This window comes from Oncorhynchus keta, chromosome 1, assembly GCF_023373465.1.
Source record: "Oncorhynchus keta strain PuntledgeMale-10-30-2019 chromosome 1, Oket_V2, whole genome shotgun sequence".
Taxonomy (NCBI): domain Eukaryota; kingdom Metazoa; phylum Chordata; class Actinopteri; order Salmoniformes; family Salmonidae; genus Oncorhynchus; species Oncorhynchus keta.
The window spans coordinates 44,692,327-44,713,791 of NC_068421.1; the positions used below are offsets into that span (position 1 = coordinate 44,692,327).

At 46.1% G+C, this 21,465-nt stretch overlaps 1 protein-coding gene across 1 annotated transcript; it reads right to left on the reverse strand.

Moving 5' to 3' along the window:
- Nucleotides 1-2,971: 2,971 nt before the first annotated feature.
- On the reverse strand, nucleotides 2,972-20,914 carry LOC118386129 (calpain-8-like). The gene is made up of 21 exons (XM_052525818.1): nucleotides 20,530-20,914; nucleotides 15,638-15,707; nucleotides 14,532-14,650; nucleotides 9,056-9,189; nucleotides 8,606-8,777; nucleotides 8,289-8,372; nucleotides 8,098-8,183; nucleotides 7,909-7,986; nucleotides 7,209-7,402; nucleotides 6,799-7,001; nucleotides 6,389-6,468; nucleotides 6,171-6,293; nucleotides 6,024-6,060; nucleotides 5,790-5,864; nucleotides 5,651-5,696; nucleotides 5,270-5,331; nucleotides 4,943-5,011; nucleotides 4,369-4,447; nucleotides 4,090-4,206; nucleotides 3,931-3,983; nucleotides 2,972-3,547 (listed from the first exon to the last, which is right to left on the reverse strand). Exons 1-21 carry the CDS (start codon nucleotides 20,722-20,724, stop codon nucleotides 3,521-3,523), a joined length of 2,103 nt encoding a protein of 700 aa, XP_052381778.1. The 5' UTR covers nucleotides 20,725-20,914; the 3' UTR covers nucleotides 2,972-3,520.
- Between the last annotated feature and the right edge of the window lie 551 nt (nucleotides 20,915-21,465).

Below are 21,465 nucleotides of genomic sequence, written 5' to 3' on the forward strand. Positions count from 1 at the left end.
CATTCACTTTCCATCACTTCTATAGTTAAGATGACATCTTTTGGGGTGATTGACCAATAACAAAGGGAGAAATGAAGAGAATAAGTTTAAAGCAATTTGACCATAAGTATTTAGAATGTAATTATGGAGACACCTATTGGATAAATGTGACAACTTGTCGGAAAACACATTTGGCCTACTTTTCAGGCCTTGTGGGTCGGTTTTAAGTCATCATTGTGCAAAATAAATGGACCCTGACCTGGCAACACTCACAGTGAATCAGCTCAGGTGTCCAGGAGCAACACCCAACTTTACAAACTCTGCCTTGAACTACCGAGACTTACTCATATCCTCATCAAACTCGATGCATAATGTCAATATCAAAATGATAACATAGGCTACAGATATCAGTAAAATAAGCATGACTATCACGAGTAAAAAGCTCACTATTGCAATATAGAAGTATGTTTTTGAGCGGAACCACATGGCTCGCTATCATGATAGGACGGTAGCCTACCTTGGATCGCAGCCATTTGATCTCTTTGCTGGGGTCCGGGTCGGTGGGCATACCGATGGAGGTCTGCTACCGGGGAGAAGGTTGGCTCAGAACAGCGAACCGGACTTAACGTACCCATCTAGGACAGCCACATAGTTCTGGTCCCGAAATGACGCCGGGTTGGCAATGGACCCAGGTGCGACCTGCTGAGCCTCCGTTTTCAGTGGCAGTTGAGATTAATTTGGAAAAGTAGGCCTAGCAAATATAATCAGATTGAACCAACATTCCTATCTCGATTTGTTCGTCTAAACTCAGTTTTGGGGGAATTGTGCAACAAACAAACCCAGTTCATAACACATGCCCACCCACCAGGGAGTTAGTCAGGTGAAGTCATGACTTGGTGCCAGGAGTTTACTGTATTCTTTGTCGTCGATTTGCATAATTTCCCGAGGGTTAGTTAATCCGATATCGAGGAAATGTGTGGTGGCCTATAAACTATTAAAACGTCCTGCTCTCTCTTTCAAACACACATACACGTTCCTCTTCTTCTTTAAACACATTCTTTCACAATTCTTCTTCCACACATTGCCTATATTTAGCTCAAACGGTCCTCTCCATCAAACCAGTTAATGCGGGGGTCTATGATGTGAGCGCCTTTTCGCAGTGAGCGCCTTTTCGACTGCAATCGATAGTAGAATGCTATATTTAGTCACCAGATGGCGGTCTGTCTCTGCAAGATGGGCGATACGGAACTAGAGTACAATTTTGAAGCACTACAAACGCCAAGAGACAACAAAGCGGAAAAATGTGATATCATCCGCAAATGTTACTTGGAAAGGAGAGATACAGTATGCCTACGAATATGTCTAGGCCATTTTTTATTTCCTTCTATGACTATAGCCTGTTCGTCATCTATAGGCAGTGGTGGAAAAAAAATACTAAATGGTCATACTTGAGTAGAAGTAAAGATACCTTAATAGAAAATACTCAAGTAGAAGTGAAAGTCACCCAGTAAAATACTAAAACGTTCTGTGTTAAAATATACTTTAGTATCAAAAGTAAATGTAATTGCTAAAATATACTTAAGTATCAAGTACCAATCATTTCACATTCCTTATATTAAGCAAAACAGATGGCACGATTTTATTTTTTCATGTTTTATTTACGGATAGCCAGGGGCACACTCCAAGACACAAATAATTTACAAACGAAGCATTTGTGTTTAGTGAGTCTGACAGATAACAAGTAGTAGGGATGACCAGGGATGTTGTCTTGATGTGTGTGAATTAGACCGTTTCCCTGTCCTGCTAAGCATTCGAAATGTAACGAGTACTTTTGTGTGTCAGGGAAAATGTATGCACTAAAAAGTACAGTATATTCTTTAGGAATGTAGTGGAGAAAAAGTCAAAGTTGTCAAATATAAATAGTAAAGCACAGATACCTCAAAAAACAGCTTAAGTAGCACTTTCAAGTATTTTTACTTAAGTACTTTACACCACTGTCTATAGGCCTACATGTAGGAACTACTAATCTAGCCTTTAGCATCACAGTCAGTACCTCACCGGTGGGTTGGGGGGTGGATGCATAGAGCAGGTGATGGGGGGCTTAGTGGGCCATTTTAGGAATTGTAGAAAAATATGGAAAGGAGGGTGGGGGGGAGATGAAAGGAGAAGATGGATACATTTGGTAGGGGTAAAAGGCAGTTCAAATTTGGTTCAAATTCAGCTGTTGAATTTCAGATGACTCAATACAGGGCAATACATGTAATGATATCTTGCTGGGTTGAGCTGATACAGCCCCTAGGGTGTTTGTGGTGTGTTTGTTTTTTAGCGGAAAGAGAGACACCGAGAGGAGGGCCCCATCCTGGTACATGTGTATTATGTCTCCTGGGCCCAGTGATGTCTATTTTTCCACCCTCGGCTAGACCACAGCTGTCGCAATAACTCACCTCATACAGAACTCAGTCAGCTGAACCATAATCCAGAGAGACCGAGAGACAAAAAGGTGGAGAAATAGAGTCACATTACACATCTGTCTACTACGCTCCCTTTCTGTCCCGAGGTGGATGGACTGTTGCCACGGGCAACCTGTCTGTAGTCGCATAAAGAACGAACAGGAAGAAGCTGTGTGTGAGCAACGCTTCTATTTATAGGAGAATCGGGAGAAAGGACAAGAGCATAAATGTTTGTGTGTGACAGAGCACGGAGGGTAACCAGAGGGAGAAGGAGGCAGAGTGTGAGACAGAGTTACTAGAGAGAGCGCGAGGGAGGGAGGAATGGAGCAAAGGAGGGAGGGAGCGAGGGGACGTAGTGGAGGAGGCGGCGAGTGCGTGTTGATGCTGTACGTGGCGTCAGTATGATAAGAATAGAGACGGTGAGTGCAGCGCGGCTGAGACCTCACCTTCAATCCCTCACCGGGGCAGGCCGTACTCACCGTGTGTGTGTGTGCTGGGCTGTATTTATAAACACAGGAATAGTTTTACATTATCAAAGCAGATTCATGTTTGCAAAGATTTATTTTCAGATACATTTCATTATTGCGTTTTTCATTTTAATTTCCAGAGCTTCAAATACATTTTCACTATTTCAGCTGTTGGGCAATACCACCTCATTATTGGAGTTTTAAGAAATACTTGGCTGTAAAACTGAAAATACTTGACTCAATTACTTTGCGGAAATAGCTGAAACAAATGAACATTTACAGATTCATATCTGTGTACACATCAAATACATTAGTAGTGACACTAACTCCAGAGGTACTATCCATGTAAATGAATGTAAAGCACTATAGGACAATATGGCAGTGGTGTATAGTATGGTGACAAAGTTCAGGGAGTGTGTGTGTGTGTGTGTGTGTGTGTGTGTGTGTGTGTGTGTGTGTGTGTGTGTGTGTGTGTGTGTGTGTGTGTGTGTGTGTGTGTGTGTGTGTGTGTGTGTGTGTGTGTGTGGACGAGGACGCCGACAGAAGCATGATGTTATCATATGCTCCTGGTCAGACAGAATGCCCCTGCAGTGCCCACGTGGAGACCCCGTTTGCAGAGCACACTCACACGGTCAGGAGTCGGAGCAGCCACTGTAAAAAAAAAACAGCAAAGAGAGGAGCAACCAGTCAGGCAGGGTTAGAGGGCATTAGTAAAGGTATAGCATATATAAAGGTTAGGGTCAGGGACAAGGTATAAGTTAGGCTTGAGGATATGGTCTGGCACAGGACGGGGTAGGGTCAGGTTATGATTCATGTTTAGGGTCATGGTTACTGTCAAGATAGGGTTATGGCTAGGGTAAGGGTTGAACAGGAATGTGGACATTATGCTAGGGTTGTGGGTGAGGTTAGGGTTGAACCGGGATGTGGACATTGAGTTAGGGTTGAGGGTAAGGATATGGTTGAACCCGGATGTGGACGTGAAGTTAGGGTTAGGGCCAGGGTTTTGGTTGATTTCATAGTCAAGGACGACTCACGGCATTGATTCCCACATCTTTGACCTCTGGGTTGCTCTCTGATTTATACAGGGCTGGGGAGAGGGGACACAAACACACACAATATTACGGCAGAACATCATAACCGGACAACAAAACATAACTCGCCTCGCTGTGTGCGTTGCTCGTGTGTTGACATACCGAATAGCTTGCGCAGCCTGGTGACACAGGCCACAAAGCCATGGAAAGGCAGATTCGGCTCCCCAGAGCCAAACCTCTCCCACAGCACCTGTATGACCTGGCCATCACACTGCAACCCTAGCAGGAGCGAGAACGGAGGAGAGAGAAATGGGTTATTATCCATTCAAGAGTGGAGTGGAGGGTCAAATGTAACACACCATATGGTGAGTGAGTGAGTGAGTGAGTGAGTGAGTGAGTGAGTGAGTGAGTGAGTGAGTGAGTGAGTGAGTGAGTGTGTACCTGCAGCCTGGAGGGCCAGACTAAGCTCAAAGGGGCTCATGGTCCCTGAAGAGTCCTGATCAAACTTGAAGAAGATGGACTGAAAGAGAGAGAGCGTGAGAGGTCAATGACAGATGGTTGAGTAACTGTAGCTAAGTAATATTACTAATTATAAACCAGGTATTTTGTGTCCTGGATACTGATTGGCCAAAACAGCATTTCAGCTGTGTGTATATCAGACAATATAAAATGGGTATGAAGCAAAAATACCATTTATGTTGGTAACCAGTTTATAAAAGCAATAAGGCACCTCTGGGGTTTGTGGTATAAGGCCAATATACCACGACTAAGGGCTGTATCCAGGCACTCCGCTTCACAATGTGCATAAGAACAGCCCTTATAAACTGGTTGCCAACGTAATTAGAGCAGTAAAAATGTATGTTTTGTCATACCCATGGTATACGGTCTGATATACCAAAGCGTTCAGCCAATCAGCATTCAGGGTTGATTGGCAGTATATAATGGCCAATATACCACAACCCCTCTGGCTTTATTGCTTAACACCTTGGGGCTTGTCCCTCTAGCACAGTCGTACCTGCAGACTGCGAAGAGAGGCCAGCACAGGCTCTGTCTGCTCTCGGGTCAGACTACTACGCCCCCCAGTCTGACAGGTGGGTTAGGGATAGCTCTCAGACACAGACCGAGGTGCTCAAAAGTACCAGGGCCCGTATCCACAAAGCATATCAGAGTATGAGTGCTGATCGAGGATCAGTTTAGATCACAATGAATAAGATTAAATGGACAAATCCTAGATCAGCACTCCTGCTCTTAGATGCTTTGTGGATACGGGCCCTGGCAAGAAGAACAAAGGCAGTGAGATGTATGGGGTAAGGTTGTGACAACTGGCCAAATGAAAGGATACATCCTCTCCAAAGATGAGCTGTCTGCATGTCTCCAGTGGCAGCTGGTAGTCTTTCTCCAAAACTGAGAGAGGGGGAGAGGGGAGGAGTGAAAGTGGCAGATGATTTTAATGCTATATTAGCTATGAGGTTATGCCTAGAGAAGTCATCTCTGTTTAGCCCAAAAAGTTTGTCGACCTGATGGAGGAAACCTTGCCACTCTGCTCCCACCTACTGGCTGTTACTGGTACTGCATTGTAAGAATATTCCCCACAATAGGACCAACGTACAAATGGTGGTACCCTTCATCACAGCAGTTTAGGGAGTTCAGCGACACGGTTTGACTAAATTAACCTTAGAAATTAACCTTAGAAATGAAAACCTGAGCTCATGAAGGACCGAACCTGAGTTAACCAGCTTCATGAACTCCTTAGCATTCAGCTTGTTGTCCTGCCAGGGAGAGAGAACAGGAGTTTAAGACTGTCTAAGGGAGATAATTCTCTTCTATGATTGAGTTATAATTTGAGAAGAGAGAGTTCCTACAGGTCCCGCCATCTCATCAAAGGTCTTCTGTACTCTCTTGCGATCCTCTGGCAACACTGGTGGCATTGACATTACCTGTGAAGGACACGGACACACGCACACGCACGCACACGCACACACACACACACACACACACACACACACACACACACACACACACACACAGTGACATTTGGCTTGCTGAACTGGAGAGCGGTAGTGCAGTAGAAGTATGCTCCATAAGGTCCAACGCACCATGATGAAGCCAGTGGAGCAGGTGAAATCTTTGGTCCTGGAATACAAGGAGGAGCTCCATCAGTCTCAACGTAATATGAGATTGTCACTGAACTGTCATCATCGGCAGCATCATCATCACCCGCCCCCACCCATCCCCTTCTGTACCCCAGATTGTTGCCAGTCTTGGAATAGACGCGGAGGAAGAATTCCGCAGGCTGGTTGGGACTGTAGGTGGAAGCCAGAATCACATAGTTTCCCGGGTCCAGCCTCACCTCCCTCCACACAGCCCTACGGCGACAAATGACAAGAAGAAGAGATGAGATACAACTTTGTAGACTGTTTTCATGAACATGTGACACAGTATTTGCATGGAGGTACAATACCTCAGGGGCTGGTACTTCCCAGAACTCCCCACAGGCTGCTGGGAAGAGAAGAAGCTCTGGTCCAGACACAGGCCCTGGAGCTACAAGAGGGGGAGCGGGGAGGAGAGGAGAGGGGAAGATAGGAGAGGAGAGAGAGGAAGAAGGCAGATATAGAAAGGAGGGAGAGATGGAGGTAGTGGTTGGAGAGAGAGGGGGGCAGCAGACATGGTTGTTAGATTAAAAGTGACATTATCTAACAAATGAAAATATGTCGTTTTTCCCCCAATTTCTTCCCAACATGATACTCACCTTTGGAGGAACCTGCGGAGACAGGAAAAACGTCAGACTAACTGAACATGTAGAACATTCAGATTCACAGCACACACGGGGACAACGCATGTTCTCTCCCTCGCTCTCCCTTCCTCTCTCACCCTGTAGATGTGGAAGGCGATGTGGAGGAAGTTGACTTTGTCCTTCTTTCTCCGGTTTTTCTGCAGTAGTTCCACCAACACGGTGCACTGCTTCGCTTTCTCCTTCTGATTCTCGGCCAACTTCTTCTCCTCCGGAGTCATCGCATGATCGTCATCATGCTCGGCAAGGACAAGCTGGAACTGGGGATTCTTCCAGAAGGATCCTACAATAGAGGAGGGATTGATGGTAGTAAATGACAAGGAAGGTAGTAAATGAAAAGTAGATTAAATTACAAACGTTCTACACACACACACACACACACACACACACACACACACACACACACACACACACACACACACACACACACACACACACACACACACACACACACACACACACACACACACACACACACACACACACTCACGAGGGTAAGTACAACTTCCCCCTGCAGTGGAGCCTGATACCCAGGAGCCTTTATGGGAGCTGAGGGTCCAGGAAGAGATGGGGGCGGCAGGGGAGTCGGGGTCGGTGGGTGCGTCCTCGTCCACTATGGGGTCAGGGTCCACACTGCACAGCTCCACTGTGCCAAACAGCTTGCTGAAGTCCTCCGCACTGATCCTGACACACAGAGAGGGACGCGCACTGTTGGAATGTGTTCGTGTGCTGTTGTTGTATTGTATGAAACTAGATTGCACTTTAGAGTTGGAGACATTTATTAAAGTGTCATTCCACAATGATACAATGCAAAATGCAGATTTTAAAAGACCACATTGTGGACCACTCAAACAGAGTTTTGAGACACGAAAAACCAGTCATAGTCCAACATGGTACACAGTGTTTCATTTGGAGTCATCTATCATTCATTACATCATCTATGCATTTTTGGTGTCAGTTATTGTACATTACATTGTATTTACACGTGTGTGTGTATCAACAGAAATAAAGTACAGCAGACATAAGGTGAGACTGGTCGATGTTTGCGTCTACGTGTGTTTGTGTCCATGTGGGTTTGTGTCTATGTGGGTTTGTGTCCATGTGGGTTTGTGTCTATGTGGGTTTGTGTCTATGTGGGTTTGTGTCTATGTGGGTTTGTGTCTATGTGTTTTTGTAATGCCAGAACCTACCAGAACTCTCCGTCCTCACTATTTTTCAGCTCAATCCTTTTCTTTTCAGCAGCATTCACATCATCCCAGTCTTTACTCCTGCAATTACACACACACACAGGAAAATGAGCACGGGATCACTGTGTAGTGACAAAATGAAACACACACACACACACACGCACACAAACGCACACACACACACTTCCTCACTTGTCACTCCAGGGTCCAGAGTACTCCACAAAGCCCCAGGGGTTCCTCAGCCTCAGTAACAAGGCCTCACCAGCCGACTTCTTCACCTGAACCACACACACACACGCACACAAACAATTATGTTAGCAAAATGGGAAAGTGGATTATTTTCTCAATGACTTTAGTTCAGGGAAGCACAGTATGATACATACCGTGTCAGTGTCTGTGATGGCGTAGGCATGGCCCTTCACCAGTCCCTCTGCAGTCACGGTGCCTATCTCAAGATAGTTACTAGCCTGTGGAGATACACAGCATGTACACAGTGAAAGTCACACTTGCAATCACAGTAGCTATTGACGAAGGAGCGGTGTGGGTGTCAGAAAGGTGTGTAGCTTTGTTGGTACAGCATTCTGTGTGTGTGTGTGTGTGTGTGTGTGTGTGTGTGTGTGTGTGTGTGTGTGTGTGTGTGTGTGTGTGTGTGTGTGTGTGTGTGTGTGTGTGCGTTGTTGCTTGCTTGTTTGTGCTGTACCTGTATGAAGCAGCTGAGCAGGCTGCCACGGGACAGGGCATCAGAGAGGGCTTTCCACATGATCCTGGGGGTGCGTGAGGATACAGGGAGGGAGTAGGCTATGCCCCCTGTGAAGTCCTCCATCGCCTCAGAGATATTACCCCCCTTCAGACTGCCATATGACCCGATCAGCCTGCTCCGATATAGGGGTAGAGGGAGCAGGAGAAAAAGGTGTGTGGAGAGAAAGGGGGAGGGGATAGAGTGGTGGGGGAGAGGAATGAGGGAGATAAAGGGGACATTTTCTAGATTGACATTTTCTGCGATTTAGCAGATGCTCTTATTTATAGTGACTTATGATAAACATATTCAAATGAGGCTGAAACCTCATAAGAGCATTGTCAGGCACACACAAACACTACAACCATATAGCATATTACACACGCGCACACACACACACCCCGGTTGACTCACTTGGCATAGGCTTTCTCCACCAGGGCGCTCCAGTACTCGTTGCGGGTACAGGAGTAGCTGAAGAGCAGGCGGCCTCCGCGTACAGGCAGCCTGTCATCCACTACCACCTCCACCCACTCACCATACTGCCAGAACTACACAGGAAGAGGGAGGTAGCGAGGGAGAGGGAGGCATAAAGAGGGTGGACAGTAAGGGAGGGAGAAGGGATGAGGGGGATGTAGGGAGAGAGGGAGGGAGAAGGAGAGAGAAATCTACATTTAATGTGTTGCGTAACAGTGGGCAAGTACAGGCCTGCATTTAAACATCCTGGAGGTCATGAGTTATGACTTGGTGATGTTCTCTAATTGCTTGCCCATAAGCGCGCGTGTGTGTGTGTGTGTGTGTGTGTGTGTGTGTGTGTGTGTGTGTGTGTGTGTGTGTGTGTGTGTGTGTGTGTGTGTGTGTGTGTGTGTGTGTGTGTGTGTGTGTATCCCAGGGTAGTAGCTACCTACAAGTCTGGACTACACTCCCAACATAACCCCTCCAGTTATCTAAGTCCACTCATATTTATCCCCCTTCCTTCCAACAAACATGTTAAGTCATGCCACACATACTTCACTGAGAGGACATTAGAAAATATTAAAGCAATTACAGAGTCATAACTCATGACCTCTATGTTTTAATGTTTCCATTGCATGTCTTTTCACAGATGTTATTTCATGAGACAATGTTTTTGTCAGGACCCGGTTACGAACCCGGGTCTCCGGAGTGAGAAACAGTCACTAAACCAACTGAGCCACGAATAGTCAGCAGAACCCAGAAGATGAGGCAGACACAGCAGTACTTGAGACGGTGTATTTAATGAAGTAAAAAGTGAAGTTCTTCTGGAAAACATGTAACTCCACAACCTCAAAAGGAATTCCACAAGAACAAAGGCAATCCTCCAAGACAAAAAGGCAAATCCACAAGGTGGAAGGCACAGCACAAAAAGCCTCAAAAGATACTCAAAAATAAACAAACAAGAACAAAAAACAGAACTCCACAAGAGAGTCCACCGGGATCAACAAGCGCTCACAGAGTACTAGGGCTGGGTGCTAACATACAAACACAGAGCAAAGAACTGAGTAAAACAAAGGGTTTAAATACAATCAGGGGAAACGAGGCACAGGTGCAAATAATAATGGGGATCAAGGGAAAACAAAAGGTCAAAAGGCACAATGGGGGCATCTAGTGACCAAAAACCGGAACAACCCTGGCCAAATCCTGACAGTTTTAGTAATCAATCCCTTTAAATTGACACAATTGGTCCAGAGACCAATTAAATGATAATGACGCCAGGGGCAAGTTTGCAGAGACGAGATAGAGAATGGGTTAGAGGTGTGTGTATGAAAATGTGTGAATGTGTAGGGGGGTGTAATTAGAGATCTCCCTCTTAGTGATGGGAAGGGGGGATGAAAGGTGTGTGTGGGGGGTCATAAATCTAGTAGGGTAATTATACAGCAGTACAAGCAGACTAGCACAAGCAAAGTTAATCTAGGGCAGGGATCATCAACTAGATTTTGCCACAGGCCCATTTGTTCTTGAGTGGATGGTCAGGGTGCCGGAACATAATAACAAATTATTTGTAGACTGCAAAATGACCGCAAGTAGCCCAAACAGGTCAAATATTTTACTAAAACAACCCTTTCAAACTTCACATATATCTCCATATCACAGGGGGTTCATGGCACCTTCATTGGGGAGGACGGGCACGTGGTAATGGCTGGAGAGGAATATTAGTTACACCACCCAACTTGGTCTCAAAGCGTTTTGTATTATTCTGTACGTAAACCCGAACCACTCCACTTAGTATGATATGTCACGTTTCATGTGGTTACATAAGACAGATGGTTACTAAAAGCAAAAACAAAAGGAGGGTGGGTGCACAGCAAAAACATCTCCCCCTCCTCCCTCTCTGCAGATGACTTCGTCAACCATTTTGAAAAGAAGGTCGACGACATCCGATCCTCGTTTGCTAAGTCAAACGACACCGCTGGTTCTGCTCACACTGCCCTACCCTGTGCTCTGACCTCTTTCTCCCCTCTCTCTCCAGATGAAATCTTGCGTCTTGTGACGGCCAGCCGCCCAACAACCTGCCCGCTTGACCCTATCCCCTCCTCTCTTCTCCAGACCATTTCCGGAGACCTTCTCCCTTACCTCACCTCGCTCATCAACTCATCCCTGACCGCTGGCTACGTCCCTTCCGTCTTCAAGAGAGCGAGAGTTGCACCCCTTCTGAAAAAACCTACACTCGATCCCTCCGATGTCAACAACTACAGACCAGTATCCCTTCTTTCTTTTCTCTCCAAAACTCTTGAACGTGCCGTCCTTGGCCAGCTCTCCCGCTATCTCTCTCAGAATGACCTTCTTGATCCAAATCAGTCAGGTTTCAAGACTAGTCATTCAACTGAGACTGCTCTTCTCTGTATCACGGAGGCGCTCCGCACTGCTAAAGCTAACTCTCTCTCCTCTGCTCTCATCCTTCTAGACCTATCGGCTGCCTTCGATACTGTGAACCATCAGATCCTCCTCTCCACCCTCTCCGAGTTGGGCATCTCCGGCGCGGCCCACGCTTGGATTGCGTCCTACCTGACAGGTCGCTCCTACCAGGTGGCGTGGCGAGAATCTGTCTCCTCACCACGCGCTCTCACCACTGGTGTCCCCCAGGGCTCTGTTCTAGGCCCTCTCCTATTCTCGCTATACACCAAGTCACTTGGCTCTGTCATAAACTCACATGGTCTCTCCTATCATTGCTATGCAGACAACACACAATTAATCTTCTCCTTTCCCCCTTCTGATGACCAGGTGGCGAATCGCATCTCTGCATGTCTGGCAGACATATCAGTGTGGATGACGGATCACCACCTCAAGCTGAACCTCGGCAAGACGGAGCTGCTCTTCCTCCCGGGAAGGACTGCCCGTTCCATGATCTCGCCATCACGGTTGACAACTCCATTGTGTCCTCCTCCCAGAGCGCTAAGAACCTTGGCGTGATCCTGGACAACACCCTGTCGTTCTCAACTAACATCAAGGCGGTGGCCCGTTCCTGTAGGTTCATGCTCTACAACATCCGCAGAGTACGACCCTGCCTCACACAGGAAGCGGCGCAGGTCCTAATCCAGGCACTTGTCATCTCCCGTCTGGATTACTGCAACTCGCTGTTGGCTGGGCTCCCTGCCTGTGCCATTAAACCCCTACAACTAATCCAGAACGCCGCAGCCCGTCTGGTGTTCAACCTTCCCAAGTTCTCTCACGTCACCCCGCTCCTCCGCTCTCTCCACTGGCTTCCAGTTGAAGCTCGCATCTGCTACAAGACCATGGTGCTTGCCTACGGAGCTGTGAGGGGAACGGCACCTCAGTACCTCCAGGCTCTGATCAGGCCCTACACCCAAACAAGGGCACTGCGTTCATCCACCTCTGGCCTGCTCGCCTCCCTACCACTGAGGAAGTACAGTTCCCGCTCAGCCCAGTCAAAACTGTTCGCTGCTCTGGCCCCCCAATGGTGGAACAAACTCCCTCACGACGCCAGGACAGCGGAGTCAATCACCACCTTCCGGAGACACCTGAAACCCCACCTCTTTAAGGAATACCTAGGATAGGATAAAGTAATCCTCCTCACCTCACCCCCCCCTTAAAAGATTTAGATGCACTATTGTAAAGTGGCTGTTCCACTGGATGTCATAAGGTGAATGCACCAATTTGTAAGTCGCTCTGGATAAGAGCGTCTGCTAAATGACTTAAATGTAAATGTAAATGTAAACATCTAGCAACCCAAAGGTTGCGAGTTCAAATCTCATCACGACCAACATTAGCATTTTAGCAACTTTTCAACTACTTACTACTTTTTTAGCTCCTTTGCATCTACTTAGCATGTTAGCTAACCCTTTCCCCTAACCTTAACCCTTTTAGCTAACTCTTCCCCTAGCCCTTAAAACTAACTCCTAAACTTAACCCTAACACCTAACACAAAACCTAGCTAATATTAGCCAGATGGCTAACGCTAGGCACCTCGCTAGAATCCTTAACATATCATACATTTTTCAACTTTGTAACATGTTGAACATTTTGCTTATTTGTAACATATAATACAAATTGTAATTCGTAACATATCATACAAAATGGGTGATGGACAACCACAAATTATTATATATACCACATGAAATGTAACATATCATACTAAATGGAGTGGTTGCCCCACCTGGTCCCATAACACACACTAACACACACCTATATCCTCTCATTTCCTTTGTTCCCGTAATAACTCTTTATTTCCACCTTACCACTGAGAAATAGCTACATGGACCGAGTTTACCTTGTATCTTTGTATATTTGCTCTGTCTCTGTGTACACTCACAGGGCTCCCTACGCACTCACACACACTGTCACTCCAACGCACTCACACACACTGTCACTCCAACGCACACACAAACACTCACTCCATCATTTGCACACTCACACATACATTTATACTGACTCCACTCACATACAAGCTGCTGCTACTCTGTTTATCTTATATCCTGTTGCCTAGTCCCCTTACCCCCTATTACATATCTACCTCCATCACTCCAGTATCCCTGCACTAGAGGAGATCTGCAAGGAGGAATGGGCCAAAATACCAGCAACAGTGTGTGAAAACCTTGTGAAGACTTACAGAAAACGTTTGACCTCTGTCATTGCCAACAAAGGGTATAATAACAAAGTATTGAGATACACTTTTGCTATTGACCAAATACTTATTTTCCACCATAATTTGCAAATAAATTCATTAAAAATCCAACAATGTGATTTTCTGGTTTTTCTTCTTCTAATTTTGTCTGTCATAGTTGAAGTGTACCTATGATGAAAATGACAGGCCTCTCTCATCTTTTTAAGTGGGAGAACTTGCACAATTGGTGGTTGACTAAATACTTTTTTGCCCCACTGTATAGCATGCTTACCTACTTACTTTATTGTGTTTTTCATATTATTGTGTATTTCATATTATTCTCATTTCTTGTGTGTGTTTTTTTTCTATTAGTACATTTGCTATTGATTACTGCATTGTTTTTTTTATGTACCTTTTATTTAACTAGGCAAGTCAGTTAAGAACAAATTCTTATTTTCAAAGATGGTGGGTTAATGGCCTTGTTCAGGGGCAGAACAACAGTTTTGTACCTTGTCAGCTCAGGGGTTTGAACTTGCAACCTTCCGGTTACTAGTCCAACACTCTAACCACTAGGCTACCTTGCCGCCCCATTGTTAGGTTTTGAGTTTGGAAGAAAGGCATTTCACTGTACTTGTGCATGTGACATTAAAACTTGACACTACTACTTTTCAGGCCTGCGTTTGCTACTCTCACTCTTTTACATGGCATGCTGCACTAATACGATTGTAATGGACATTCTCGTTGTAACGACAAAAAAGTGAGTATGCAGAACACATGTACACTGCAAGCTCATGAACCCTCCCCACGCATTACCGTGAAGTGGAAGATGCCAGCATAGGATTCTGTCAGGCTCTGATTAGGTGGTACCACTTTGACAAAGAGATTGGGGTGCATGGTAAGGCAGGACAGGGCAGCCAGAAGCCAACAGTCACCTATTAGAAAAACAAAGAGACAGGCCAAAGGCATGATAACTAGCCGTATGAATTAGATTTGATTTCAATTGATTCTACATGTTTTTTTTGTGTTTTTTTCCCCATTTCAAATCATTTCCTGACGCTTGAGGAAGTTCTAACACTGCAGAGTTCCCACACTCACACACTCTCTCCCTCACAAACACACACACATGCACAAGCGCACAAAAACATGCCTGTACACACACAGGCACATTCCTCTCTAACAGTCAACAGCTGCTCTTTGTGTCCGTGTAGAGGAAAGAAAGAGGTGTTGATGTCTGATGCACACACACACACACACACACACACACACACACACACACACACACACACACACACACACACACACACACACACACACACACACACACACACACACACACACACACACACACACACACACACACACACACACACACACAAGGGATGCCACATTGCCACCAGATCCTTTACACAAACCCAGAGGACAAATAATGAAGCAATAACAAGAGAGCAACATGAGAATTCTCCCTATTTCACAACAATGAAAAACAGACTGGACATCACATGAAAAGCGGTGGTAAACAAGGCACATTGTTTTTCATGGGAGAAAGGGGTGTGACCACAGGGTCCATTTTAGACCCACAGATTCCCCCAGGAGGTTGGGACTGGGAGGTGAGAGCACAGAATGTCTCCCCGATCCCCATGCTGTTGGGCCATGTGTTTGGAACGGAGCCCCTGGGGTGGTGTGGAAGGGTGACCTATTCAATGTGATTAGAGGATATCTAACCAGAGTCTGAACCACACAGATAGTAGAACCAGGATATCATCTCGACCCCATTCCCAGGAGAATAGGTTTGGAGAGGTGAGGTCAATCTAGTTCTACATGAAAACCGTGAGTTGGAGTGAGCATAAGTGTCTACCTGTTACTGCAATGATATCCCATCCTACGATGCTTAAAACACACGCACGCACACACACACTTACCCAGCTGGCCCTGGCAGATATCGGTGGTGCAGGTTGTGTCCTCCACAAACACAGCATTGGCACTGATCTCCTGCAGAGAGAGAGAGAGAGAGAGACACAGGGCAGAGTTCAAGACTACAGTTTACACTGTCTGAGGGAATGTGTAACTCTTTGTTTCATTCACATAACAGTTGACTGGATGATGACAAAGCAATGTCCCTGATTTCAACTGCATCACAGACGTTCCATGGCTTCTTCGGTTGTTCTCCTCTTTCCATGTCATTTCTGCTTTTAGTGATTTCCTGTCCAGCTGTTTGGCACAAACTCTGTAAGTTCTCTTTCTTTTCTCTCTCTCTCAACATTCTCCGTTCTGTCAATTCGCTCTCTTCTCTCTCTGAATACGCTCCAGCAGATCAATCTATCTTCCTCAGAACGAGACCACACCTGACAGTGAGTCATCTCCGGTGTAGCCTACATCTGTCCAGGAGCATCACCCAATTACATTTACATTTACATTTAAGTCATTTAGCAGACGCTCTTATCCAGAGCGACTTACAAATTGGTGCATTCACCTTATGACATCCAGTGGAACAGCCACTTTACAATAGTGCATCTAAATCTTTTAAGGGGGTGAGAAGGATTACTTTATCCTATCCTAGGTATTTACATTTACATTTACATTTAAGTCATTTAGCAGACGCTCTTATCCAGAGCGACTTACAAATTGGTGCATTCACCTTATGACATTCCAGTGGAACAGCCACTTTACAATAGTGCATCTAAATCTTTTAAGGGGGGGGGGGTGAGAAGGATTACTTTATCCTATCCTAGGTATTCCTTAAAGAGGTGGGGTTTCAGGTGTCTCCGGAAGGTGGTGATTGACTCCGCTGTCCTGGCGTCGTGAGGGAGTGTGTTCCACCATTGGGGAGCCAGAGCAGCGAACAGTTTTGACTGGGCTGAGCGGGAACTGTACTTCCTCAGTGGTAGGGAGGCGAGCAGGCCAGAGGTGGATGAACGCAGTGCCCTTGTTTGGGTGTAGGGCCTGATCAGAGCCTGGAGGTACTGAGGTGCCGTTCCCCTCACAGCTCCGTAGGCAAGCACCATGGTCTTGTAGCGGATGCGAGCTTCAACTGGAAGCCAGTGGAGAGAGCGGAGGAGCGGGGTGACGTGAGAGAACTTGGGAAGGTTGAACACCAGACGGGCTGCGGCGTTCTGGATTAGTTGTAGGGGTTTAATGGCACAGGCAGGGAGCCCAGCCAACAGCGAGTTGCAGTAATCCAGACGGGAGATGACAAGTGCCTGGATTAGGACCTGCGCCGCTTCCTGTGTGAGGCAGGGTCGTACTCTGCGGATGTTGTAGAGCATGAACCTACAGGAACGGGCCACCGCCTTGATGTTAGTTGAGAACGACAGGGTGTTGTCCAGGATCACGCCAAGGTTCTTAGCGCTCTGGGAGGAGGACACAATGGAGTTGTCAACCGTGATGGCGAGATCATGGAACGGGCAGTCCTTCCCGGGAGGAAGAGCAGCTCCGTCTTGCCGAGGTTCAGCTTGAGGTGGTGATCCGTCATCCACACTGATATGTCTGCCAGACATGCAGAGATGCGATTCACCACCTGGTCATCAGAAGGAGGAAAGGAGAAGATTAATTGTGTGTCGTCTGCATAGCAATGATAGGAGAGACCATGTGAGGCTATGACAGAGCCAAGTGACTTGGTGTATAGCGAGAATAGGAGAGGGCCTAGAACAGAGCCCTGGGGACACCAGTGGTGAGAGCGCGTGGTGAGGAGACAGATTCTCGCCACGCCACCTGGTAGGAGCGACCTGTCAGGTAGGACGCAATCCAAGCGTGGGCCGCGCCGGAGATGCCCAACTCGGAGAGGGTGGAGAGGAGGATCTGATGGTTCACAGTATCGAAGGCAGCCGATAGGTCTAGAAGGATGAGAGCAGAGGAGAGAGAGTTAGCTTTAGCGGTGCGGAGCGCCTCCGTGATACAGAGAAGAGCAGTCTCAGTTGAATGACTAGTCTTGAAACCTGACTGATTTGGATCAAGAAGGTCATTCTGAGAGAGATAGCGGGAGAGCTGGCCAAGGACGGCACGTTCAAGAGTTTTGGAGAGAAAAGAAAGAAGGGATACTGGTCTGTAGTTGTTGACATCGGAGGGATCGAGTGTAGGTTTTTTCAGAAGGGGTGCAACTCTCGCTCTCTTGAAGACGGAAGGGACGTAGCCAGCGGTCAGGGATGAGTTGATGAGCGAGGTGAGGTAAGGGAGAAGGTCTCCGGAAATGGTCTGGAGAAGAGAGGAGGGGATAGGGTCGAGCGGGCAGGTTGTTGGGCGGCCGGCCGTCACAAGAGGCGAGATTTCATCTGGAGAGAGAGGGGAGAAAGAGGTCAGAGCACCAGGTAGGGCAGTGTGAGCAGAACCAGCGGTGTCGTTTGACTTAGCAAACGAGGATCGGATGTCGTCGACCTTCTTTTCAAAATGGTTGACGAAGTCATCTGCAGAGAGGGAGGGGGGGGGGAGGAGGATTCAGGAGGGAGGAGAAGGTGGCAAAGAGCTTCCTAGGGTTAGAGGCAGATGCTTGGAATTTAGAGTGGTAGAAAGTGGCTTTAGCAGCAGAGACAGAGGAGGAAAATGTAGAGAGGAGGGAGCGAAAGGATGCCAATTGTACACAACTAGAGCTACTCATATCCTCATCAACCTCAATTCATAATGTCAATGTAAAAATGATAACATAGGCTACAGATATCCATAAAATAAGCATGACTAAGAAATGTGACTATTGCAATTTAGAAGTATGTTTTTGAGAGTGACCACATGGCTGACTATCATGTAGACCAGGGTTCCCCAAACTCTGTCCTGGGGCCCCCCCTGGGTGCACTTTTTTTTCTTCCCTAGCACTGCATAGCTGGGAGGGGGAACCCTGATGTAGCCCAGTTGTCACCAATCGGTCGATCGCGATCGACTGGTCCATCTTCAAGGCATCCCTAGATGATCACCAAACATTCCTGTAGAAAAGCGATAAAGGATTGAGTTCCTTTGTGTGTGTGTGTGTGTGTGTGTTTATGTGTGTGTGTGTGTGTGTGTGTGTTTATGTGTGTGTGTGTGTGTGTGTGTTTATGTGTGTGTGTGTGTGTGTGTGTTTATGTGTGTGTGTGTTTATGTGTGTGTGTGTTTATGTGTGTGTGTGTTTATGTGTGTGTGTGTTTATGTGTGTGTGTGTTTATGTGTGTGTGTGTTTATGTGTGTGTGTGTTTATGTGTGTGTGTTTATGTGTGTGTGTTTTTATGTGTGTGTGTTTATGTGTGTGTGTTTATGTGTGTTTATGTGTGTGTGTTTATGTGTGTTTATGTGTGTGTGTTTATGTGTGTGTGTTTATGTGTGTGTGTTTATGTGTGTGTGTTTATGTGTGTGTGTGTGTGTGTGTGTGTGTGTGTGTGTGTGTGTGTGTGTGTGTGTGTGTGTGTGTGTGTGTGTGTGTGTGTGTGTGTGTGTGTGTGTGTGTGTGTGTGTGTGTGTGTGTGTGTGTGTGTGTGTGTGCGTGCGTGCGTGCGTGCGTGCGTGCGTGCGTGCGTGCGTGCGTGCGTGCGTGCGTGCGTGCGTGCGTGCGTGCGTGCGTTGCGCTGCCAACTCTGCCTACCTGGCAGACCGGGAGATCTGTGGCTAAATCGAGTGTGCCGGCACTGGCCAATCCGGTAGCTCAAATCACTGTGCCTACAGCTTCCGTCATCCTGGCCACAAAATTTGATACTAGCCTATGTGAGATTTCATAACTTTTAAAACCATAACCAGAGAGAGACTGTCAAAGAATAACCTACAGCAACAAGCTGCTATTCTGAGTGAGTTCACATCTAAGTTTTTATTCAGTACTGTTTTATTTAACTAGGCAAGTCAGTGAAGAACAAATTCCTATTTACAATGACAACCTACCCCTTCCAAACCTGGGCCAATTGTGCACAGCCCTATTGGACTCCCAATCACAGCCATATGTGAACCAGGGACTGTAGTGACACCTCTTAGCACTGAGATGCCGTGCCTTAGACCACTGCGCCACTCAGGAGCCCTATTAAAGCACTATTACAAACAAAACGCTCTTCTTCCTACTTCCACTGGAGCTGCAATGAATGAGTATCCAAGTGTAGGCTACCCATAGCCCTGCGTTTTTATTATTATTAGCATTTCGTCCTGTCTATTGTAATATCAAGGAATTATGTAGCTTTCTCTGGTCATAGGGACAACATTAATTTGTGCATGAGGCAGACGCGGTTTGAAACATTCGAGTTTCGCCATCAGGTGGAAGATTGTGTCCTCTCTCTCTGGTCAGTCTCCCTCCCTCAGCTGAGACTAATGGTGTGTTCAAAGCAACTCGGGAATCTCATACTTCAGTGTGTTCAATACAGCTGGGAACTCGGAATAAAACAAGATCCGACTTGGGGGGGAAAAAAATCTTTAACAGTCATCCAACTGGGAATTCCAAGTCGGAAATATTTCTAGAGCTCTGACTTTCCGACCTGAAAATCACTAATATCATGATTTGACTTCGTTTTTTCCCCTTCTTGTTCCCAGTTGTCTTGAACGCACCATGACCATCAGAGGCAGTTAGCATCAGTCCAGTAAAATAAAAAAGCTAATTATTTCAAATTATACTGTGCCTCGCAAGTGCTACAACTGAAATATTTTGCTATCAAAGCTCGAGTTTTGAAATATAATGTGGCCTAAGAATAGCAATATTGGCCGGCCAGGCGTATAGCCAATATGCTGTGATAATGTATTTGTCGTACTGCACAAACCTCAATTCTACAGAACAGTTTTATTATTTTAATATTTCATTTTTTAAAGTCGTGTTTAAAAAATAAATCACTGCGGTAGATCTCGACTTGCTTGTGTATACACTGATAGGACAGTAGCCTACCTTGGGTCGCAGCCACTTGATCTCCTTTTTGGGATCCGGGTCGGTAGGCATACCGATTGAGCTCTGGTCCGGGGCGAAGGTTGAGTCAGAGAACAGCGAACCGGATTTAACGCACGCATCTAGGAGGGCTACATAGTCCTGGTCCCGAAATTGAACAGGGTTGGCAATGGAACCGGTTGCGACCTGAGTCTCCATTTCCAATGTTCAAGTTGAGATCAATTTGGAAAAATAGTAAACGTAGCCTAATTAGAGTTCAACTATGCCAGCTTTCCTATTTTGACTCACTCCTGTATGCTTATTTTTTGGGACTTGTGCAACAACCCCTGTTCTTAAATACACACACACTCATTCACCCGTATGGAGACATAAGGGCGCCTCCCTTACTCGAACCATCCCAGAAAGGTATGCAGAGCCCCCGGGAGGTTTGGAATTTTCTCCTTTTGTTAACACAATCAACATGTCCCTGTACTGTGGCCGGAATTGTGATCGTATCAATGTAATGTTAGCCACTCTCAATGCAACAAATATGAAACAAAACGAACTTCGACTTAGTAGGAGAGTGTATGCAAGATATTTTGCAGGGAACTTCTGGGTAGAATTATATTGCAACGACTGGCACAAGCGACTAGATATATGTGCTTGTTTTGAGATCAAAGCGAGAGCCGTATGTACTGCCACGTGTGCACATTTGTTGATATTCTTTGTTAGTTAGTGAGTTATTAGCCCAGTTATAGCTCATTTCTGGTCAGCAATGATGGAGTGATTGCTTCATACAAAAGCAGAAACTGTGTACATTTCTAGCCATCTGAGTCAAGTAGATGTTTTTATGTCTTAAAAGGGCAGTGTTGTATTTTGAGACATGCTTTGAGGGTAGCATAGATTTTTGTCTGATTCTCTGTAAAAATTATATGGGAATAAGAATTATTCTTATTTTGT

Coding starts and splice junctions, on each gene's coding strand:
- LOC118386129 (XM_052525818.1), bottom strand. CDS start 20,724: ATGGAGACTCAGGTCGCAACCGGTTCCATTGCCAACCCTGTTCAATTT. Junction 7,403..7,908: donor AGTGAGGACGGAGAGTTCTG/GTAGGTTCTGGC, acceptor TCTGTGTGTCAG/GATCAGTGCGGAGGACTTCA. Junction 6,294..6,388: donor GGGAAGTACCAGCCCCTGAG/GTATTGTACCTC, acceptor TTGTCGCCGTAG/GGCTGTGTGGAGGGAGGTGA.